The following is a 25,418-nucleotide window of genomic DNA, read 5'->3' as shown; positions in this document are numbered from 1 at the left end:
TCGGAGGACTCCCATGGACGGGCAGCAACACAACAGCGATCGAAGTCGAGCTGAAAGAAACCATGAGCGAACTCGTTCCACTCATCCGTTCGCCCCTGGGCTGAAAAAGTGGCCCCCATAATGGCCTGGAACATGTCCCATGATCGATACAGACTACACAGCGCCACATGCCGGGTCCAGCGAGTCCAGGCTGGTCCCTGCAAGAGCGTCGTGGCAATACTAGTACGGAACATCTCAGGGATAGCAAGGGCGTCCATCCACTCGATGGTAGTACCAATCCATCGCACCCACGTAAGTGTACCCCTCATCCCGCTGAAAGTCGGAGCGGTAGGAGGAACAGATGCAAGAGCCTCCGGGTAGGATAGTATCGTCACTTGAGCCATTCCACCTGCCAAAACGACAGGCCAACGGTAAGCACAAGTTCCAACACTTTCCCATAACCAGAACATGTATCTCAGGTCTACAGAAACGGCTAAACCTGGGCTCTGATACCACAAAATCTGTCACGACCCGCGAGCGTCGTCACCTCGCCCGCAAGTCGCGACTCGACGGAACCAACATCACGTAGCGGGAGCATATCATATATGGATAATATAATGTAAACAAAACATTTAAAGTAAATACATAATTTACAAAACATATAATATACGAAATACGATATTATTAAAAGTGCGGAAACGTTTACAACAAAAGTGGTTATCGGAAATCTCGGGAAATTTTTCGTTTTTCTTTTAGAACTAGAAGTCGTATATCGACCCTTATACATACATATATATGTACATAGAAGCTCCCGACTTTACATATATACACGAGATATTATTTAAGGAAGAGTCGATATTATTCAAAACATTATATATATAGAGGTCTACTTCCCGAGCCAGAACCCATAGCCCGTAGGTCAAGAGATACGCGTTCCGTCTCAGTTTCCTTCTCGGTCGTCTACATTGCCGCCTTGCCCTTATCTACATTACCAAGGGACATAAAACTATGAGTCGAATGACTTAGCAAGCGGGAGTCTAGCCTATGAAAGAAAAGCAGCTAATGCAAAGCATGTGACGTGCGAACAAGCAAACAAGAATGCAGGATGCAGCTATCACCTAAAAGTGACTAATGAGCGCGCATCCTAGAAACTAGTCTTCTCGCAAGGTTATACACTCCTCACTGCTATAACCTCCGGTCCGACTAGAGACCAGTTCCCGACTTCGAGCAGCAGTCGTTAACCGATCTAAGTTTTACACATGTCTGGGATCCACTAGTGGTACTTCCTTCATCATGACGTCAGCGCCATTGGTCTCTGGCATAGTGAGCTCGCGAACCGCGACCATCACCCACTACGCCCCGGTGTGCTCAAGGCAGCTTCCGGTGAGTCTTCCAGCAAGCAATGAGCTCGCGATGCGCGACCTTCACCCATTGCTTCGAGTACTCGGCGCACAGACCGACATGGCCCGCCAAGCACAAGTCAGGGACTTGTGAGTACCACCGACACGATTTTAAAGTTTGGGTACACTGCAGCTAGCAGCGTACACGTTAAACTTATATACGGAAGAGCGTGACGGGATAAATCCCGAAAGAAATTATTGTTTCCCTTTGAAGCTCGTTTAGTGTTTTAAGTTGAAAGCTCGAAATGTGACTTTCGAACTCTCTACTCTCGATTGAATTTGAGAGTCTATCGCTCTTCCGTCCTCTCGATTCTAACCTACTTCCTAGAGTTAGAAGAGAAGTCTAACCACACACAAAGCAAACAAGGCTGGTTCAAGTTAGCGTTTGAACCTAACGGGCGAACCCGAGCTAAGGTTTCAAGCAAGAGTGGCCGAAGCCTTAATCTTCGAGTTTATTCATTTTTAGGCTTTTACCTACTCTTGTTTACTAGCAAGCATATGCACAAACAAGCAGGATTATACCCTTGGTAAGTAGTTGACTTATGTCTCCACACTTACCCGGAATTGTTCGACAGAAAGTTTGACGATTCCTGAAGATGTCTTGCTTCACACGTTCTTCGAGACACTTGGCACTTGTCGAACGTCGAGAGAACTAGCATCCGGAGTTGAACATCCGTTAGTTATTGGATTCGAGTTTACTTAAAGATAATAGGGTTCGTTGTCGGGATTAGAGTCGGTTCGGAATTCGAGAATTTAATTTATTATTCCCCGGTTTTTCGGAGGTTTATTCAAGACTCGCGTATCCTCATATCGAGAGTGATACGAGATAATGTTTAACGAGTAATCACGAGTCTTAAATAAATTAAATAATCCGAAATTAAAAATAACCGAGAATTCCAAATGAATAATTAAATTAAATTCATAAACATTATTAAATAAATAATTCTAAATTATTTATTTAAATACTGAATGTACATATATAAGAGTATTTAAACGCTGTAAGCGATTTAAAACTCACGAGTTAATCGAGCTTTATTTCGATAACTCTATCAACTTGAGATCTTCAGAGGCTAATCTCAACGCTCTCGACTCGTCTGGTTCCCGTCCGTCCGTCAATGTCTGTAAATCAAACCTGGAACCCAACGACGAGTTAACATCTTAAAACCAAATTCCGATATCACATAACTCAAAACCCGAACCCATAACCCAATCAAGCGAACTCAACATAAATCCAACTGACCGGAAACGACCACAAAACTCAAATCGAGGCTCAGACTTTATCATTATTATTTGTGAACTAAAACGCATACCCGAGACCAAGTTCACGGCCACAACAAACATACGGCTCAACCAAGTCACACGGCCAAGACAACACACGGCCACACAAACAAATAACCAAACCAAACACATCAAACAACTCACGGCCAAGAAATCCACACGGCCAAAATCACAATCCAAACCAAAACTCATCAAAATCCCACAATTCAATATAGCCTCAATAATTCTGATCATAAACCACAACAACAACAACAATCAAGCTCAGACAACATAACAAACCGAGCAATTACACTGAAATCGAACCCGAAATCAAAAACCCCCAATTTAAACCCTAGTTCATCATTTTCGGATAAATTAGGAAAAATCCGAATCAAAACTTCAAATTCAAGCTACCATTAGCATCAATCGAGTTCCATGAACGATAAAAACCAATCAATTTAACCGAAATCAACTCGGATTTGGAAATCCCCAATTCAGAATTTCAAACCCTAATTTCTCAGAAAAATCAATTCGGTTTAGCTTGTTCTTACCGAGATTCTCACGAATTCGGTGTCCTCGTCGCTCGATTGTGTGTTACCGGCGTCTACTTCCTCGGCGGCGGTCACGGCGAGCTCGCGGCGGCGGTGTGTCGCTCGGTCTACGCGCGCGCGGTGGCTCAGCGGTCGGTGACGCGCGAAGGCGAGAGAGGGAAGAGACGAGTGAGAGGTGATGGCAGCGACGACGTGACTCGGCGGCGCTGTTCTTCCTCGGGCCGGAGCGCGCGGTGGAGCTCGGTGCTGAGTGATGGCGCGCGAAGGAGAGGAAGAAAGAAGAAGATGAAGAGTTGAAGGTGGTGGCGGTGATGATGGCTCGGTGACGAGCAGAGGAGCGGCCGAGAGTTTTTTTTTCCTTTCTTTTCTTTTTTTTTTCTCTGGTTTCCTCGTGTGGGTTTCGGCCGAGTGAAGGGTGAGGAAGAAGAAGAAGATAGAGAAGAGAAAGAGAAATGAGCGAAGGAAAGAAAGAATAAGAAAAAAGGATGAGGTGGCAGAAAGAGAGGCTAGGTGTCAGCTCCTCGTCGTGCCACGCGTGCAAACGTGGACCAATCCCATCCTGCCACAACTCTCTCAAATCAACCCCTGCTTCTCTTTTTCTTTCACTTTCGTCCTTCAAAATATTGCATATAAGTCCTTTCAAAATAAACTCTCACAATCCTGTCCTTAATTAATTAAAAATAATCTTGAAAAATAACCGAGAAAATTATTATTATTTCTCGTTATCTTGAATATATTTAAGGGATTTCGGAATTCATTTTTACTCTTGAGATTTTTAAATCTCCGAGTATGTTTCGAATAATAATATTGGATTACTCGAACATTTTCATTCCGAAATTTCATCGACCTTAAATATTATCATTTTCCAAGATAGTTAAAATTTAAGGACGTCTCATATGCAACAAGAATTTGAATTAAAACTCGTCCATTTATTCAAATTCACAAGTCGAGCGGTTACAAAAGTTTATACATTACAGATTTCTTTCAAATCGATGACAATATCGATTACTAAGAACCTTGTTTTGCCTTTGGATCACTCATTTAAGTTAAAATTTGTTTCACTTGTAGACCAAGAAAGACCAAAATAGAACCTAAAAAAGTTTCGAGAGAGCATGATAAAAAACAACATTTACATCCAAACAAATGATCTATTGTGAAATGCAACCGATAGTTGTTTTAAGAGGAAACTATCGCTCAGATCTTTGAGTCTTTGTGAAGATCTTTGGGTCCCAAACGGTCGGAACTTGTGAGTTTTATCAAACGTAAATAGCAAGGCACCGTGTAATACATGAGAGCCTTTGAATGGTCCTCGCTGTCCTCTTTTGGCATGAGTTCTTGATAGAAGCAGGCAATGAAACTTGCTATCAAACACAAACACATTTTAGATTAAATGTTTTAAGCTCAAACATAACCACAATCGTTTATTTAAAAATAAACACACCGGATATTAAAAATTTACGACATCAAAGTAGTAAAATAACTGGTAAACATTGTAGAATCCGCTATTACAATTAAATATCAAGAAATATTTATGATAAAAAAAATTATGCTACAAAAAAAATATCAAGAAATTATCTGAAATTCTTTTAAGATAGAATTTGTAACTCTTTTGACCTTTACTTTTTTTTTAGTGATTTGGCTAAATAGCCGATTTAAAGTTAACGATTTGCAAAATAGCCAAAATTTGTCAAAAATTAGAGGAATAGCTAAAATGTACAGTAATTATGTTTCAAAAATAAAATTAATCCAAGATTAATATTTTTGAAAGTGATAAAGTGCTTATAATAATTGTCAAAAAAAATTTAATCATGATGCCAAAAAAAAATTTGACAACGTAACTTTGACTACTTTGTTGAAAATTTGAAACTTTGACTACTTTGACTACTTTGCTAATTAATTAGTTTCAAATTGCTATTTTGTATCATTTTATTTTTTTACTTTCGTATTTTTTTAATTTATTTTGGCCCTCTCTGAATTGTATTTGTGTATGTCTACGTAGCCCATACACCCATTCTCCTTTTTTTTTCTTTTTTCTTTTTTCTTTTTATTGTGGGCGCATATTAATCATGCAAATCTTGTCGTATGACCGGTCTTATATGGTAGCAACGAACCTTTTCTACATTTTTTTTTTTCCTTATAACAGAGTACAGACCATTCGAAAACTTAATCGTGTCAACTGTACAAGTAACATATTAACTTATTAAGTAAAATATAAATTTATTCTAATTCTCTTTATGTCAAATTAATCTTAAATAGTGCTTAACTTCTATACGATGATTATTCTGAAGTGACATGAGAACATAAATTCCTACCGAAAATTCTCTCAAATTGTTATGAAATAAAAACATCCAGTAAATTATCAAACATTTTTTTTTTCTTTATTGTTGGTGCATAATGCTGTCCTTACGGTATTGGACACGTGGATCCATTTGGCTGAGTAAGATAGGCTGAACGTTCTGATAAAAAATATATATAAAAAAAAGGACCGTGAACGTTCTGATAAAAACATATATAAAAAAAAAGGACCGTGAAGGTTGAAACTATAAATAAAAATGTTGACGGAATGATGAAGCACATAAGCATCCAAAAGTGCAAATGGAAGAGAAAAGATATTTAAAGAAGAAGAAAAATATCAAAGGCTGTGGAAAGAGATATAGCATATATGGAGATGTGAGTTGAGAGAAGGTTACAATCATAGAGAATGAGATATATGCAACGAAGGAAAAGCTCCAACGCATTATTGGGCTTTGAGAAATATGGGGCTCAAAATGAAATCAGAGAATACTCCAAAAAATGGATCTTCAGAGGAATATCCATTTTATTAAACAATTAATCACAAATATATATATACTAGTTTTATCTTCGCGCGATGATTTTAGCATATTATAAATTATAATAGCAAGTAAAATTTATAGAGGTTAATTTGTGCTATCAAGAATCGTAAACAATGGGCATCAAATAAATCGACGATTAAGAAAAAACTCTTAAATATCATGAACGAATAATAAAATGTAAAAAATTTATTTTGTACATTGATTAGACTTTCATATGTAAATAAGACTTGCGTTCACTTTCTAATGAAATATGGATACACATATAAGGTGAAAGAAAATAAATATCAAAGATAAAAAAGAAAGATAATTTGATAAACTAACATACCCTCAAAATAATGTATGTTATTGATATAGTATAATATAGTATCAGTAATTATGATTATAAAATACATAAAAAAAATATAAAAAATATATTGATGAGAGAGAGAGAAAACAAATAATATATATTAAAAAAAAGATTTACAAAATAGATTAAAAAAAACTAAAAAAAAAAAGATATAGTATAATTAAGAAAAAACCCTTAAAAATCATGAACGAATAATAAAATGTAAAAAATTTATTTTGTACATCGATTAGATTTTCTTGGGTAAATAAGACATGCGTTCGCTTTTCAATGAAATATGGAGACACATATAAGGTGAAGAAAAATAAATATCAAAGAGAAAAAAAAAATAGAATTCAATAAAGAAAATATAAAACTAACATACAGTCAAAATAATGTATGTTATTGATATAGTATCAGTAATTATGATTATAAAATACATAAAAAAAATTATACAAAATATATTGACGAGAGAGGGAGAAAAAAAAATATACATTAAAAAAAAAAGATTTACAAAAGAGATTGAAAAAAACAAAAAAAAAACGATATAGTATAATTAAGAAAAACCCTTAAAAATAATGAACGAATAAGAAAATGTAAAAAATTTATTTTGCACATCGATTAGGCTTCCATTGGTAAATAAGACGTGCGTTCGCTTTCCAATGAAATATGGAGACACATATAAGGTGAAGAGGGAAATAAATATCAAAGAGAAAAAGAAATAGAATTTAATAAAGAAAATATAAAACTAACATACAGTCAAAATAATGTATGTTATTGATAGTATCAGTAATTTTGATTATAAAATACATAAAAAAAAAAATTATACAAATATATTGATGAAATAGGGAGAAAAAAAACCAATATAAATAAAAAAAAAACATTTACAAAATATTAAAAAAACAAAAAAAGAAAGGCAAACAAAGAAAAAAAAAATGCAAAGGTAAAGAAAAAAAAAATAAAAAAAAAACTGGAAACGCACAAAGGCAGAAAAAAAAATAAATAAAAAAATAAAAAACCGGAAACGAACAAAGGCAAAAAAAAAAAAAAATCGCCACGTGTCGCCGCCTGGCGACGCCATGTGGCGGCCTGTGGATGAGAGTTGGGAGGGGAGTTTGTGTTTATTATCTATGTTATAGATATATGTATATATATATATATATATATATATATATATATATATATATATATACACACTAGTTGAAGGCACGCGCTCACGCGCATGGGAGGAGAGAAAAAAAAAGGAAAAAAATACGTCACAAAATGATCAAGAGACAGAAGAAAAAAAGTGCCACGTGTATTCATGTGACTTAGTCACGTGGTGTTCTCTGGTGAAAAGTTGAAAAACCATACCTTTTTATTAACTATGTTATAGATGGATTAAGAGGAGAGGTAATACCTTTAGCTCTTTATTATCTATGTAATGATGAAAAAAATATTACTTCAAAATTAAGGGTTATTATAAACAATGACGGAGCCAGGATTTCAATCAAAGAGGGGCAAATTTGAGAAATATTTTTTTAGGAGGGGCATTATTGAAAAAAAAAACTTACAAATTTGGGTCAAAAACATAATTATTAGTAAAATTTAGCGGTAAAATTATAAAAAAAATATAAAAATTTGAGATTAAAAAAATAATTTTCAAAAATTGAGGGGGGGCATTGGCCCACCCTGGCCCCCACCTGGCTCCGTCTCTGATTATAAACTCTTATGATTATGATTGATTTTTGGCATTTTTCAAAGTACATAAATCGGATAAAAATTAGTGATTTACTCATGAGTAAGAAATACTCATTTATAATATATCTAGTAAGGAAAAATTAATGCATACTCATTACTTAGATATACATAATAATTTATAGCCAATGATAACTTAATATGTAATAGTCTTGTTCATGATTATTAATGCTATCAATTATTATTCATGTCAATTAGTGATGTTATATTATGTCCAAAAATTAACAAATAATGTTTTGACAAATAACTAAATTTACAAATTGCTAAGTTTTCTACTCATATCTGTCATATATGATTGTCGGTCTTCTTCACGCATACACACACGGTGATGAAAAAAAAAATGTGGAAACCTTTTAATGAATATATTTTAATCGGAATATAAAGAGTTAGAGTAGCATGAAAACAAAAAATGACTAAAAAAGTCAAAGAAACCAATAATAAAAAAAAAAACATATTCAAATAGCCACGTGTCCATCACACAAACAACCAATTGTCATAATATTAAGCGGAGAACTAATAATATTAGCTCCTTATTATCTATGTAATGGATTATCGGTGCTATAATATTGCAAGCAATCTAAAGATATATATTAACTTTTAGGGCATTGTAGCGAAATAGTCAAAATGAAACTATGAAACTTGTTTTTAGCCTATGTTTCACAACTTTTAGGGGAAATAGCCAACATGATTATGTGGCAATAATTAAAGTCTTATTTACCCTTATTTATTAATAAATTCGTCATTTTCTCTCTCCTATTTTTTTCCTACACTTTTTTTACATAAAAACTTCAAAAAACCATATCTATCTCATATGAAGTCGAAATTGAGTGATTCCAAATCCTACGGATTCGTGACACCGAGATATTCAAAAATAGATCCATTGTGTTTGATGAAAAATAATTTTTAATACCATAGATGTAGAAAAATCTACCTTAAATATGGAAATAACGGAAATTTTTTGAAATTATAAAAAAAATGAAAATGTAAATATGATGCATTAAACATAATTTTCATCAAAAACATTGGGTCTATTTTTGAAGATCTCGACGCCACGAATTTGTAGGATTTGAAATCACTCAATTTCGAGTTCGTATGAGAAAGATACGAATTTTTGAAGTTTTGTTGAAAAAAAATTATTTGAAAAAAAATAGGAGAGAGAAAGTAACGAATTTATTAATAAATAAGGGCAAATCAGACCTTAATTATTGCCACATAAGCCATTTGGCTATATCCCTAAAAATTGTCAAACATATGGTAGATCCAAAATCACATGTTTAAAATGGCCTAATTAGTTACAAATCTCTAACTTTTATATCTCAAATGCATTAATTCCAAATAAATTAGTCATTCATTTTTTTTTTCTTTCTTAATTGTGGTATATTCACCTGTTTATCATTCCTTTGACACAAAGTAAGCCAGCGAAGAGTTATAAGTCACATTGTACATATATATATATATATATATATATATATATATATGCATATTAAATATTGAGCTACTTATTAAAAGTGATCATAATAAGAAATGTATATGTTAAAAGTTTATGTCTATTATATTTATACAAATTTTTTATATTTTAAATATTATATTATAATATTATGATAAAATTAGTATATCTTTTATAGTTATTATTATGAAATTATAATTATATACATAATTTCGACAGTATAGTTTTACAGGATTGTGAAGTCAAAATCATATATAACAAAAAATCCCCCAAATTGAATAATAAAATAAAACAAAAAGTAAAAGAAATGTATAAGTTGTACCAGATGGTATTCATTTACATATAATGATACCAAAAATTTCAAAAGTAAATTGAACATGACAACAAATGAAAATTATTATATATTTTTTTAATAAATTAAACATATATATATATATATATATATATATATATATATATATATCTCTTATTAAGAACTATGATTTGTTAAATGAATAACAGTATACAAAATACTTTAGTTATAAATCATATACTTACAAAATTTACAAAAAAAAGAATGTTACACATATAACTGATGCACATAGTAAAAAAAAATGATGACTACATATACACTATATTTTCCGATTGTACGTATATAATGTACACAGAAAACAATCTACATAAATATTACTAAGTTATATACCATATACATATATATATATATATATATATATATATATATATATATATATAATATGATATGCTTTATAATTATGAGTACATGTACATATTTATACTTTTTTTTTTTTTTGAAAAACCAGCCGCCTTCGTCCTCACTCTCGTTCCTGGGGGGAAGAGGAGTTGAAGATGGAGGAACAAACACTTCATTAAACCAGGAAATATCTTTGTTCACAATACTCCGTACAAGGGGCGGAGCTTCCCCGACCTTAAAAAAACCAAAAACAATATCGTCCTTAGCCCATTGACAAATAGCATGCGACAGATTGTTATGGACTCTAGGAATCCAGCCAAACTCAATAGAAGTGAATCGATCTCGAATACTCATAACCTCCTGATACAAAGGCAAAAACTTCCACGCTGGACTAACCTGAACCTCGCCGAGACAGTCCATAACAGATTTGCAGTCATTGACCACTAACACCTCCTTTAGGTTTATGAAAATCGCTAACCTCAGAGCGAGAAGCACCGCCATAAATTCTGCTTCCTCTGCTGACGCGGCTGGGACTTGTCCTCTCCACATCCACGCCACCCTGCCCTCCTTATCCCTCGCCGCCACCCCCGCCGCGGCCCTCCCATCCCTGAAAGCCGCATCGGCGGAAATAATCACCATATTAGCTTTGAATTTCTTCTTTAAATCAGTACCAGCAACTGGCTTCAGAAGCTCTCGATGAACCACCCCATCACTCCGCTGCAGGTGTTCTCCGATGCCCAGACGAACTCTGATGATTGACCTCTGCAAGTCGATCCTTTTATCATCGAAAACGAGATGGTTCCGGTTTGACCACAGCTCCTCCATTAAAACCCAGGCTCTGATCGCGAACTCGTCCCTTAAGCCTCCACTCCCCTGAACTTCCTGGTTCGTTTCCAGGATTGCCTCCAGGATCTCCAGGCCCGATGAGTGGCTCTGCCAGCTCCAAGACTTGCCCATCCCATCAACGCTCCAAAGAATCCTCGCTGGCGGGCATCTGAAGAACAAGTGCGCCACCGACTCCGATTCCTGTCCACAGACTCTGCATAAGTCATCGTGACCCATTCCGTGACGAAAAAGCAGCTGGCCTGTAGGGAAACATTCTTTGCCGATTCGCCACAGAAAAAGCTTCGCCTTTTCATGGATCCGAAGTTTCCAAATTAAGCTCCACGCCTCCGCCGTTTGCTGAGCACTTCCTCCCTGCAATTTGGTAAGCGCAGAACTGATCGAAAAAACTCCATCCCTGGTGGGCTCCCATATTAATTTATCTGGGCCCGGGTCGTGTAAAATCCAGATTTTCCTAATTGGATCAACCCATTCTTCCCCCAACACGTCTGTAATACTTCCAGGGTCCCAGGTTCTCAAAGCCGAATTGATAAGTAACTCAACTCTAAGCTCAGAGATATCTACTTCCTCTAGGTCATGAATCCTTTATCCCTTCCAATTGCCACTTATCCTAGAAAATATTCACATTCTCCCTGTTGCCTATCAAAAAGCATGAATTTTCTTTAATAAAATCCCTCGAAGCACGGATTTCTTGCCAACATCGCGAATGGTGGGGCTTAGCTTTGACCTCAAAAAACTTCTCCCGAGAGCAGTACTTGGCCGATAAGATTTCTACCCACTTGAGCTTCGACTTAGCCGCCATATGCCACCCGAGTTTTGCTGGTAGAGCCTTATTCATGTCTTCGAACTTTCTAAACCCCAGACCTCCAAGTTTCTTCGGCTTGCACAGCTCATTCCAACCCACCGAAGCCACAAAACGATTTCCTTCATTCACACCTTTATACTTTTTTTTTTTTACAACGAGAGAGAGAGAGAGAGAGAGAATGAGAGAGAGAGTTATAACAGCACAAAAATCAGAGAGAGAAAAGTAATAAATAGACATTAAAGTAACAAAAGCAACAATATTTAAAAAATAATAAATAAAAATGATTTGTCACGTAAATTACTTTACGTCTTATTATATTATAAACAATATAGCATATTATAGTACTATCATTTCACCTACAATACTATTACAGAAGCAAAGTTGGAGAGAGGGGTTTTTTTTTTTTTTTTTGCTGCAAACGTGAGAATGAGAGAAAGGAAGTGGGAAAAAAAGCAACGTGTCACCTATTTAAGCTGCCACATGTCACAGTCAGGATGAAAGTTGAAAATGCTCTGCTCTTTATTATTTATGTTATAGATATATATTAATGTGTTATTCTTCTCGCATTAACCGGTTCCAAGTACAGAGATTTTAACCTTAAAATTGTTTTCAATAATGTTGTTTTATAAATAAACTATATCAAACAGTCGAGAATTCGAATAAAATTATAACTTAATCTTCAAATAGTAACCATCCAAATATTAAACTTGAATTTTAAATACAATTTTGAACCTCACCGGGAACAATAATATTCAAAATTGTATTACTTTAGCCTTTTGACATGATCAAAATATCACAATTTCATAAATCTGTAGCTAAGAACAAGGCATCTCATTTTTTTTTTCTTATTATTAAACACGACATTGCTGCTAACAGTGGCACTTAAATATAACGTTCACTATTTATGCCGGCGGAAAAAAATAGAAGTGATATATAAATGTATAAAATTTAAAACTGTAATAAGAGAAGAATTTGGACAAAAAGTTGTGTTTCTCATTATCATGAAAGATCCTTTATATAGGGATATAAGAGTAGTAAAAACTTTCTAGACTATTCTAAATCTAGAATATTCCATACCTATCTATAATCTCTAATTCTATATTATTCTAGGGTCCATTAGCTATCTAGCCACATGAAATGTTAGAACTTTGAAATAGCCAACGTTTCGTTAATTTTTTTGTAAATAGCCACATAAATCTATTTACGCTATAAAAATAACAAAAAAATGCAGAGTAAATTTCTAGTAAATATGGTTATTTACGAAATATTTCCAACAGTTTTTGGCTATTTACAAAAAATTTACAAAACGTTGGCTAAAACACAAACACTTATGTTTATGTGTCTTATATCGCTAAATTTTTTATTATTCTATATAATGCTAGACTATATCTATTAACCTACACTATTCTAGATTATTCTATACAATTCTAGATTATATCTTAACACTCCCCCTCAAGCTGGAGCATATATATCAATCATGTCCAGCTTGTTACAAAGATATTCGACTCGAACCCCATTAAGAGCTTTCGTTAAAAATATCTCCTACTTGATCGTGTGTCTGTACGTATGACGTGGAAATCAAGCCTTGTTGGAGCTTCTCACGAAAAAAATGACAATAATCTCAATGTGTTTTGTTCTCTCGTGAAATACTGGATTGGATGCGATATGATTGGCAGCTTGATTGTCGCACCATAACTTTGCTGGCAAAGTGATGTCGAAACCTAACTCTGTCAGTAACTAATGTATCCACATTATCTCACATGCTCCTTGTGCCATGGCTCTGTATTCTTACTCAGCACTGGATCTTGATACGACATGTTGTTTCTTGCTCTTCCATGAGACCAAGTTTCCTCCGAAAAAGACGCAATATCCAGTAGTCGATCTTCTGTCAATCTTTGACCCTCCATAGTCTGCATCTGTAAAACATACAATCTGAGTATGACCATAATTTGAGTATAGGATCCCTCGTCCTGGTGCTCTTTTCAAATAACACAAGATCTGTTCTAATGCTGCCCAATGGTCAACTGTCGGAGATGCCAAGAATTGGCTTACTATGCTGACGGAATATGTAATGTCTGGGCGAGTAACAGTGAGGTAGTTCAACTTGCCGACCAATCTTCTGTATCGATCCGGATTATCCATTAGTTCTCCCTCCTTTGTAAGTTGTATGTTGGGAGTCATTGGGGCACTGCAAGGTTTGGCTCTTAAGTTTCCTGTTTCAGAAAGCAAATCAAGTACATACTTCCTTTGCGATAAGTATATACATTTTTTACTTCTCGATACTTCAACACCTAAGAAGTATTTTAGCGTGCCCAAGTCCTTCGTTTGGAACTGCGTGTGGAGGAAGGTTTTGAGGTATGAAATTCCAGCAGTATCACTTTCTGTAATTACTATGTCGTCAACATAAACAACTAGGAGAGTGACACCGTCTTTCATTTTCCTGAAGAATACAGAGTGATCTGATTTGCTCTTTCGAAGTCCAAACTGTTCAAGGGCCTGACTAAACCTTTCAAACCAAGCACAAGGACTTTGTTTCAGCCCATACAACGTTTTTCATAGACGACACACTCTATCATACTCCCCCTGAGCAACAAAACCAGGCGGTTGCTCCATATACACCTCTTCATGCAAGTCTCCATGTAGAAAAAGCGTTCTTGATGTCGAGTTGATGGAGTCGCCAATCATGGGTGGCAGTCAAGGAGATGAAAAGTCGAACGGATGTCAGCTTGCCCACCGGAGAGAAGGTATCGGAATAGTCAACACCATAGGTTTGGACAAAGCCTTTGACAACTAAGCGGGCCTTTATCGAGCAAGGGTTCCATCTGGATTCAGTTTGGTCGTGAAAATCCATTTACATCCAATTTCTCGTTTCCTTGAAGGAAGAGTAACCAGTTCCCAAGTACCATTGGCATCTAAGGCATTCATTTCTTCAATCATTGCTTTCTGCCAACTTGGATGTTCTAAGGCTTCACGAACAGTTTTAGGAATTGTGATGGAATCAATGGATGAAACAAAGACACGTGAAGAAGATGATAAAAGATTATATGAGATATAAGATGAAATGGGATAGGTACACTGTCGTTTACCTTTGCGTAATTCAATGGGAATGTCATCGGTCGGAAGTGGATCTAATGACGACGGACTTGGTGCAGAACATGTCTCTGGAGGATTGATGAGTGTGTGAGTTGTCGGGCGAGGGCTTCGAGTGTATACAATGGGTGGTCGAGGAAGAGAAGGAGATGCAACACTAGGAGTAGGTTCAATGGTGTTTTCAATGATAGGGTCAGGTGTTAAAGAATGAGATGGATGAAACAAAGGCACATGAAGAAGATGATGAAAGATTATATGAGATATAAGATGAAATGGGATAGATACACTGTCGTTTACCTTTGTGTAATTCAATGAGAATGTCATCGGTCGGAAGTGGATCTGATGACGAGGGACTTGGTGCAGAACATGTCTCTAGAGGATTGATGAGTGTGTGAGATGTCGGGCGAGGGCTTCGAGTGTATACAATGGGTGGTCGAGGAAGAGAATGACATGCAACACTAGGAGTAGGTTCAGTGGTGTTTTCAATGATAGGGTCAGGTGTTAAAGAAGGAGCGACATGTGAGTTTAAAGGAGTAGAGACTTCCGGAGACGTAATCGTATAGACTAAAAGGTCGTCATCCTCGGGAGGTGGTGACGTCGGTTTTTTAGATGTAAAGTATGGTAAGTGTTCCATAAAAGTGACATCAATAGACACAAGATATTTTTGGAGACTAGGACAATAACATCTATACCTCTTTCGAAGACGAGAATACCCCAAGAATACACATTTTAAAGATTTTGGATCTAATTTGGTGAGACCTGGACGAACATCTCGAACAAAACATGTACTACCAAAGATTTTTGGATTGACTGGGAACAAAGGTTTTTTAGTAAACAATATTTTGTATGGAATCGCACCTTGGAGGACAGATGTTGGCATACGGTTGATAAGAAAACATGCAATCGAGATAGCATCAGCCCAGAAACACTTTGGAACACATGTTTGGAATAGCAAGGCTCGTGCAGTTTCGAGAAGGTGTCGATTTTTGCGTTCGACAACACCATTTTGAGACGGAGTATCAACACATGATATTTCATACTGCGAAGGGTGCGAACAGAGACATTAAATTGAGTACAGATCTCAACACAAAAGGAACAGAATAATGAGAATAATTCTGAACGACTTTTCATTAAGAACAACCAAGTTACATGAGAAAAATCATCCACAAAAGTGACAAAGTATTGAAAACCTGGTTTGGACGCAACGGGACAGGGACCCCAAACATCCGAATGAACTAATTCAAACGGAGTGCTAGATCGTGATGGTCATTTGCTCTCGTTGTTGTTGCTGGACTTTGACATCGGCGCTGAAGGGCAGAAGCATGTTGAGCTCTTCATATGTTTTCTTGAACTCCATGAAGTAGGTGGTGAGTGATTGGTCTTGCTTCTTAGCCCTGTAGAAGGCTTTGCACACATCGAACATTCGAGATAGATTTCATTTCCCAGAGTAAAGGAAGTCCAAGTAATCCGTCAATTCTTTGACGAACTCACAGTGATTGACCAAACCAATTACCTCACTATCAATGGAGTTCCCGATTTGGTGGAAAAGACGAGCATCCTTGCGAAGCCATGCTTGCTTTGACTCGTCACTTGGAGGCATATCGGTCAAATGATTGTCTTTGTCAATACTCTGGAGGAACAAATGGATGGTCTTGCTCCAATCGAGGAAGTTCAAAGTTCAAACCATTCAACTTGTGGTCCGTGATCTTCGAGAGTACGGGTACCATCTCCGATAGACCAACAACCTTTTGTTCAGCCATTTCAACCATTTAGATTGGAGAGAGTCGTTGAAGAGAAGATGGCGCGCGGACTGCACACGTGGCGAAAGTCATCGGGTGTGGCTGAAGTATCGATACGAGATCAGTCAAAAGTCTGTTTTGAAAAAGGATGTTGAAACTCTAGAAATTGCGTAAAGGGATTATGATTTAGGAAAAGAGGGAAAGCTAATTTTGGATAAAGTAAGAATTTTGGGAGGCTCTGAATTTTCGGAGAAGGATCTGAATTTTCTGAGGCTCTGATATCATGTAATCTGAGAAGCATTTGGAGAAAAAGTTGTGTTTCTCATTACCATGAAAGACCCTTTATATAGGGATACAAAGAGTAGTAAAAACTTTCTAGACTATTCTAAATCTAGAATATTCAATACCTATCTATAATCTCTAATTCTATATTATTCTATATAATGCTAGACTATATCTATTAACCTACACTATTCTAGATTATTCTATACAATTCTAGAATATATCTTAACAAAACATTAGATATTTATATCGCCGTTGACCTTAAAAGTTATGTTTCTTGAGCTAATAAATTGTTATAAACAGAAAAAATAAATTAACCATTTGAATAATTTGGATCGCAATTTAGCCAATGTTTAAACGATTTTTAAGAATAGAAAATAATAAAAAAAAATGTGTTATTTACCAACTAATATGCATCGTCTCTTATATTCTCGCTAATCAAACGTAAAAAAATGCTGTGTATATTTTTTTGAAACAAATATCACATATTTGAAGATCATTAAAAAATTTGTAACTTATATAGTTTAATATTAGGAGTTAGTTATTACTTTTTTTTTTTTTAAGAAACTCGGTTAGTTATTACTTATTAAGCGTGATTATTCACTTTTTTTTTTGAATTTTTGATTGGTTCTTTCCCAACGTTCTTAGTTTTTCTCACCAACGTTTTGATAAGCTTCTTGCCGGTGTAACTATGATAAATTGTCTGCATGAACAATATTCGTGATTTACCAAAACTGACTATTATTTACAATGGGTGAAATTTGTTGTAATTAGCCGAGTTTGTCATTCTTATTGGGGGAATAGCTCAAGTTTTATTTTATTAAGCAAATAACTCATATATTCGGCTCAGACCATAATGCCATCACTTCCTTCGCGAATAGATTAATTTAATTAACGTACTGGAGTGAGTTAGATTAATTAATTAACTTATTGGTTGAATATTAGCTTAAGTTCTTTTTTTTTTTTTTTAGTAAAGTTAATTTACTAAACGATTGAATTATGAATTAGGTTAATTAATTAAATGCTTTGAATATCAATTTACTTAAGTTCTTATTTTTGTAATTTTTTTGTGAATTTCAAATCCTTCACAAATTAGTTAATTAATTAACCTAACTCACTCTAGTACGTTAATTAAATTAACATATTCGCGAATTTACAGTGAATCAACAAAATCAGAGATTTTTCTTTCTCTTCTTCTTTTTCTGCAGCGAGGATTTGTCGAGGCATCCGTCAAACCAGTTCGACTCGAGGCGGAGAGTCAACAGTCTCGGGAGACGAGCGAGCTCGGTCGCCGGAATCTCGCCGGTGAAACGGTTATGCGAGAAATCCAATCTTTAAACTCGCCGGAGCTTCAAGATCCCGGAGCAGGAGGGCGTGGCGGCGACGGATGTGGTGGAGGAGTCGTCGTCGAAGAGGTTTGGGGCGGCGGTGAAAGAGAAGAAGTTAGGGTTAAGAGATGTTGTGGATGATAAGGGTAATTTAAGTAGTCTATTAAAGTTGAACTATTTACTTAATAAAATGAAACATGGGATAATCCCTTAATATTATTGAGTCAATTTGACTATTCTTTAAAACAGGTCCTTTACAATGGTCTACGAAGTCAACTATTACAATAAATTTGTATGCATACTCTAATCTACCAAAATTAACCACTATAAACTCTGTATATTATACAGATGGACTACAAAATTTCAATATTTTTGAAGATGGTGCTTTGAAGAAAAATATGAGGATAAATCGAGTGTAAAGATATAACTAATTGCTAATAAATAAATTAAAAGTCAAAACAAAATGACACGAGACAAAGACATGAGCTAATTTTTTATTAATTTTAACTGATGGATTGTGCTTCATCTTTAATTGTTCGATTTTTTTTTTTCATTGAATAACTCCGCATTTTTCACTGTTTACCAAAACTAATCATTTTCGAAATTAACCACCAACGAAGTTCTGCTCTAAGAGACCATTAAATAGTACATGATATAAGTTTCTAAAGGTAAACTTATGAGATCTTTTTCAATATTTTATTTATAGATTTCAGTACCCTATCATTGAGTTATATTATTGCAATAATCAGCTCCAAGAGACGCATAAATCAACTATTTGGTGAACCAACAAATGAAAAAACGAAGGCATTTCCAACAATGATCCTGCTCTACTAGTATTAGATATTCGTCAGGGAGGGAAAAAAACTAAAAACATCCCTAGTTCTGTAAAGAGCTAATCTCTCAACATAAACAGTCGGATTTAGATCTAGACTTCAAACACGATTAATAAATAGTCAGATTTAGTTCTAACAATTATTTTAAAAACACGATTAACACGATACGATTACGACATGAACACGAAATTGCCATCCTACTTGTAAACCCCCCATCCATTTATTTCTAATAATAAATAAATAGATAACTATTTTACTTTTTTGGGTGGATTATTTTTTACGTGCGATGTCGTACTTTGTTGAAAAGCGAAAAGAAATCTGCTCAAGCATGAAACATGTTCATCAGCTATATTTTATATTGAATCAGAATCCAAGTTGAGACTGAGCGCAAATGAGTAGGAAAAAAAAAACACAGAAACGACCAATGAATCACGATATATGGGGAAATATTACTAGTAAAGTACGAATACGACTTGCAACAGTTGAGCAATTTCCTCATAATGCAACTTTAAAAGGCACTGCATTGTTTTATTACCTCAGCTTGAGATGCAACTAAGAGAACACTATTCAAACTTATCATTTCCGTGTTTTGTCCATAACTTCAATGTATTTCTTCGGAATTCCATATTGTTCAATTAAATGCTTGGCCAGGTTTTCAATTACACCACCTTGGACCAAAACCTCGTGGCCCTTCTTTCCTGGAACACCAAACATAAGGCACATCATTCTTTGTCAAACCATTTAATAATGAACTTTGCCAGCTCTGCCGAGAAACCTCGATACGAAGAGCCTGACGAAGAAACTTAGATATGACATCGGTTTCATTGGTGAATCTCCTACCTTGTCGCACTGGATAATCAAGTTAAGCTAAGTAATACATACAACATATAACAAAAATACTAGACAATAATTCTTCTGATAGCCTCCAAAGGTGATTGCAAACTTAGTATAAGCCCTAAGGTGGCCAGGTTATTAAAAAATATACCCCTTCTAAATAATATCATAACTAACTCATACACGAGTATTTAAATATAAGTAATAGCAATTTTAGCAAAAAATTATGAAAATACTTGTTAATAAAATAGCGGGAGTCAAATCAGAAACATACCCGGAAGTTCAGCAACGGTAGTACTGCAAGCAAACTTCTTCTGCAGCTCAGAAGCCAGAGAATCGGGGTCAATCAAAAACTGTTCCATACCAGAGAGTTTCGTCATTTTTTTGTTACCCTGTCTTCTCTCCGTCATAATTTGGACAGTTTTCAAACGGCCTTTACGAACAACAGATTCGTTCCCTCTGAACACCACGTGATGAGGTTGCATTCGGCTCACAAATTCCGGTCCCAAATCCCTTTTGTGGATTTCAGTCGGGAATGTCGAGCCTTTTCTTATGACACCCTTGTAGAGAACGTCGCACAACAGTGCATCCAATAAGACGAAGGACTTGTCCGTTGGCTTCACGAGGTTTTCATTCTCGACATATTTATAGACGATATCAGTGGCGTCTGAAGCGCTGTAAAGCGCTCCTTTATCAGCTCCCACGGCAGTGAAGATTGGATTCACGTGTACGCTTGATTTATACACCTCGGCAACTTCAAGAGTTTTATTTGACCTAGTTTCGGCAGCAGGTTGGTCGGCTATTTCCTCGGGCTTCTCAACTTTCCGCTTCTCTGGCTTGAAAGATGCGTAGTCTGCGTGACTGCGATTGATGGTGTATAATACAACCTCTTTCTTGTGCTTATCTTCCCGGACGTTTATCTGTATAGCATATGTATTTTTGTTACTAAGTACGAAAGCATGAAGCAAACTATTGGTAAGTATAGTAAGGCAAGTTCAATAAAGGATATTAATGAAATTACAAATTGCTACTATTTAGTATTTATCGTTAGCTTCACTGAACAGGAAAAATGCACGTCTATATTATCGGATGAAACTTCATTTTACTACTATATTAATCTTCAATTCACATGGATAGCTTATTTAATATAATCCTTTCCCCAGAAAGCTAGACTCAATATCCAATAGTTGTTGCAATGATGTCGATGCAACAATGACCTTGAAAATCCATGACTCAATCCCTCCCTGCCTCTCTCAAAATCAGAAACGGTCTTATAAACAAAATGGCATTGCACCACATTTCTAAAGCACCTAGAAGGTGTATGTGTGATTGACACCGAAAGGGTTACAATTTCCATAAATTTGTCCCGTGAACAGAGTAAGAGAGTGACACATACCAACTTCTCTGAAGATTTGGCTAGTAACCACTTAGACAACTTCTTATGCGATGACTTCTTGATGTCAAGGGTAACCCCCGGGGGTCTGCAAGGTAAAATGTGGTTTGACCTACACAATCACAAAGGAATCATCGGCAACTGTTAGTACTGCCAGCAAATACTTTCAAGAGAACTCGAAAATACTGTCTAATTACATTAATACTCTTATGGTATGAACCTCACTCATTTTATCCACAAAAACTAATGTAAACATAATACAAAGTAGTTACCGGACTTTCAAGAGGTCCGTTCTCCCAAAAACAAATTTATTTCTCTTCATACACTTGTATTCCAATCAGTGTGATTTTCTTCTACCATAATCTTCCTATTTATAGACTAAAACAAGTTTCACCTATTTCATATTCAGCCTATTCCTTAAATCCTAACATCTTACCACAGTGTGCTACCCGGCATGGGCAAATCTTTCACGGTCGTATGCAAAGCCTGCAAGAGACACTTGTCCAAAAGCAAGTCCATCTCCTCGGGCGACAAAGGGTGTTGATCCTCCGCAACTTCCTCAATCTCAGCAGCCGCGTTATCCGATGATAGCGCCAGCTCAGCCACGCCCGAAGCTATCTCCTCAGCCGTATCATCATTTCCTGTCTCACCAACATCAACTCCAGAGCCCTCCGCTTCCTTGTCGTGGGAACCTTCTTCTGCGCTCGAGGAAGAGGCCTGGAAAGAGGCGGGATCTTCCAGCACAACATCTTTATAGAATCCTGCATTTGGCACGCAACGGTCTTCGACTGATTCCCTGCGAGCCCAAAGGTGATAGATCAGTCACCAACTATCATAAAGTAATTTCTTTTGCGTTTATTAAAATAAATCTCTGTAACAACAGCAATTTTTTAGTAACTATAGTGAGAGTATGATATGTCAATCAACAACTACTTTCAAATACTATGGATTTTCTATTTCATTTCTGCTGTAAAACCTTCTTTGAGAAACTCGATAACTAGTTTTCAGTTTACACACACACGCTGTAATTACTCTCTTAGCTAGTCGTATACTAACCAAAGCGAGTCGCCATAATAGTGAGTAATCCTCAAAGCCTTTCCACGCCAGCCATTTTTGGCCGCCTCGGTGTTGCTCATCGTGGTACTCCCAACCTTTAAAACCAAGAAACCGTGATTCAATAAAGTTATTTTCCTTGAATCAATTGTATTTTCCTTGTGTTGTTTGGACTGAAAAAAAATCAGCGAAAATTTTGAGGAAAAATGTAAAACTTAAAATGAGATTTCAGTAAATGAAAATCCAACACACACGGAGGATTTTGATTTGGAGGAATCATAAATATTCGACTTTCCTTATCCTCGACATTTTCTCGACTTCCAAGCACAATGGAGAACTTGATCTTCCAAGATCAATAGAGAACTTGATTTCCCTTCGCACTTCCCTTCCAATTTTCATTTTCCATGGTAAAGAACAAAGCCTAAGTGAACAAGAAAGGTCTTACTGCTATTGGCGCGGGGTTCCCAGGAACTTTGACAGACCAAATCTCGCCGGCCGAGAAAGAAGGCAAGCCTTCCGGCGGAATCGCGATGCCAGGAAACATGAGGTCAGCGCCGCCAATTATGAACTGCGAAACCTCTCCCCCTTTCAGGACGAAACTCGGCAACATATCCGGAGCTTGCCACAGAGAATACACTGAGCAACCAACACAACGAGACGAAAAAGTTCTTTTCAATTCAGTATTTACTAAAAACAAGTTTGCGGCGGCGAGATGATAATCGATTACCCGTCGGGAAGATATCGGAGCCTCGGCCATCAATGTCGAAAAAAATTGGGAAACCGCCATCGACGGCGTAGACTTGAACTCGGTTCGGAAACTTGGAAACTGTGATGTCCGATTTTGGAGGAAAAATGGAATCGAGAACGGTATCGTCGTTGTCGACGGAAACGCGGTTGAAACGCTCTTTGATATTACGCCTGAGCTTTTTCCTATCAGCACCGGAGAGCCTCTGGTGCGACCTTGATTCCAGCGCCTTCTTGAACATCCTTTGATGAGTTTGATCTTCCGCTAAACCCTCTCTCCTTCTCTCTCTATTTATGCGAGTATGTGTACGGCGCTAATGTTTTTCACTATTTTCTATGGATTTTATTTTGTTTCCTCTCTTAGAAATTACATCGGAAATATAATAATATCAATCCCCTAAATTTTTTAGTTAAAAAAGATAAATCTCCTAAACTTATAGTTAGAAATATTTATTTTGGTTATATTATATTCATTATACCCTTTGTTTTTTTTAATAATATATTATTTGTCTTCCTAGTTTAGTATTTATTACTTTTTTTTTTAGGAAACGGAATTTTCATTAAATTGGTTAAAAAACTAATCAATACAGGAGAATAACACATTAGTACATGGAACACCAAGACCTAAGTCGAAGTGAATCTAATACTAAGTTCCGGTAATCGTACGTTTTATGCATGCTTCCGACAATGGAAAGAACGACGAGCACAAATAGAGCACACATGAGGCTCGTTCAAAAACCCAAAGATGGTCGATGGAAAAATCTCATCAACCTCGGTCTGATGACCACGAAGAAGATAACTCTTCAACCTGCATAGAACAAAACCTAACAGGACATCCACTACGGGATGGGGGACGACGGATAACCCGTCTCCAAAACAAACCAAATAAAGCAAAGCACAACAATAAAATGAGAGGTTCATGACAACACCGAAAATTAAATAAGCTAAAATGAACGTTAAATGAGCGACCGAGATATGATAAAAAGCACCAAGATGATGGACGAAAGATGAACAAGAGGGGTCCCGTCGCACCACCATCGCCGACGAACCCAACCGCACCGCCAATGTCAACGAGCCCAACCGCACCTCCATCGTTGCCGAGCCCAGCCGCACCGCTATCACCAGCGAGCCACTCTGCATCACCATCGCCGACGAACACAACCGCGCAGCCACCGCCAGCGGGCCACTCCGCACCGCCAAGGCTGACGAACACGGCTGCGCTGCAAGCGTCGACGAGCCACACCGCACTGCTGCCGCCGCCAATGAAACCCGCACAACGCCTTCGCCCGAGGAATCCGGCAACGCCGTCTCCACTGTCGCCTCCGTCGCCAGCAATGACCCCAAACAAAGACTCAATCTTCCATCATCATACTTGGATATCACTTCTCTTCCTCCGGTCACTCTCACGTCGTACCTCATCCCCCAAGGCCGGAAGCACCCAAACGGTGACCGGAGTCTCCGTCGGATTTGGCCTCAGGGGAGAGTAAGAAAGGAGATCTAGATCTAGATTTGAAATTTGAAAAGAGGGAGATAGAACGTCACGGAACTCGTCAGTTACGCTTCAGTATTTATTACTTAACAAGTGTCCCGCGTGTTCCTACGAAAATAATAAATATATTTTTATAATGATAAATTATATTATTTTATATTAGAAACATTCAAAAATATGTGAGAGAGGATAAAAAAAGTCAAAAAAAAGTTTAATAAAATAAAAAATGATAAATAGTTATCTCTATTAAATTTTATGTATTAAAATAATAAAAATGACATTTCACAATAAGGTGGATAATGAATCGATTCATTATATATATATATATATATATATATATATATATATATATGTAATAGTTATCTCTTACTATTCATATACATATTTATATATATAATTAATAAAATACAAAATCTCTCGTACGAACACATCTTTCACCAATTTCTTTATGTTTTTTCTCCGAAATAACTATTCTCTTTTTCTTTTGAACTCTTTCACTTTGACTGAAAATAGAACTAATGCGATTTCGTAAATATATATAGGGAAAATTAGGCAGGTAGCCCAATAATCTATTTTTTTTTAAATGAACTCAAATTTTATTTTATTAAAAAAGATAGCTCACTAGCTCGCCGTGCAACAAATTCTTGGTATATATATATATATATATATATATATATATATATATATATGTAAATGTTCGAGTACAAGAGTATTTTTATCGATTTGAAAATTTACTAATGAAAAAAAAACGAAAAATTTAAATGACG

The 25,418-nt window shown here is 36.2% G+C and overlaps 1 protein-coding gene and 1 long non-coding RNA gene across 2 annotated transcripts; both read right to left on the bottom strand.

Moving 5' to 3' along the window:
• Positions 1 to 599: 599 nt before the first annotated feature.
• On the bottom strand, positions 600 to 3,591 carry LOC149400681 (uncharacterized). Its single transcript, XR_016296747.1, has 3 exons — positions 3,188 to 3,591; positions 2,398 to 2,511; positions 600 to 962 (listed from the first exon to the last, which is right to left on the bottom strand). It is a non-coding gene; the product is annotated as an uncharacterized LOC149400681 (long non-coding RNA).
• A 15,866-nt stretch (positions 3,592 to 19,457) lies between these two features.
• Positions 19,458 to 23,505, bottom strand: LOC149400680 (eukaryotic translation initiation factor SUI1 family protein). Its single transcript, XM_089612788.1, has 7 exons — positions 23,146 to 23,505; positions 22,864 to 23,054; positions 22,422 to 22,516; positions 21,802 to 22,161; positions 21,369 to 21,477; positions 20,247 to 20,892; positions 19,458 to 19,836 (listed from the first exon to the last, which is right to left on the bottom strand). The coding sequence occupies exons 1-7, from the start codon at positions 23,402 to 23,404 to the stop codon at positions 19,715 to 19,717; spliced, it is 1,782 nt and encodes a 593-aa protein (XP_089468914.1). The 5' UTR covers positions 23,405 to 23,505; the 3' UTR covers positions 19,458 to 19,714.
• Positions 23,506 to 25,418: the final 1,913 nt, after the last annotated feature.

Source organism: Urtica dioica, chromosome 4 (assembly GCF_054948205.1).
Source record: "Urtica dioica subsp. dioica isolate 48M chromosome 4, U.dioica_male_clone48M_v1_H2, whole genome shotgun sequence".
In the NCBI taxonomy this organism is placed as follows: Eukaryota; Viridiplantae; Streptophyta; class Magnoliopsida; order Rosales; family Urticaceae; genus Urtica; species Urtica dioica.
The sequence above is the reverse complement of the archived record's forward strand: the minus strand, read 5'-3'. Positions and strand labels throughout refer to the sequence as shown.

Coding starts and splice junctions, on each gene's coding strand:
- LOC149400680 (XM_089612788.1), bottom strand. CDS start 23,404: ATGTTCAAGAAGGCGCTGGAATCAAGGTCGCACCAGAGGCTCTCCGGT. Junction 22,517..22,863: donor GGAACCCCGCGCCAATAGCA/GTAAGACCTTTC, acceptor TTGGTTTTAAAG/GTTGGGAGTACCACGATGAG. Junction 20,893..21,368: donor CCAAATCTTCAGAGAAGTTG/GTATGTGTCACT, acceptor TATGCTATACAG/ATAAACGTCCGGGAAGATAA.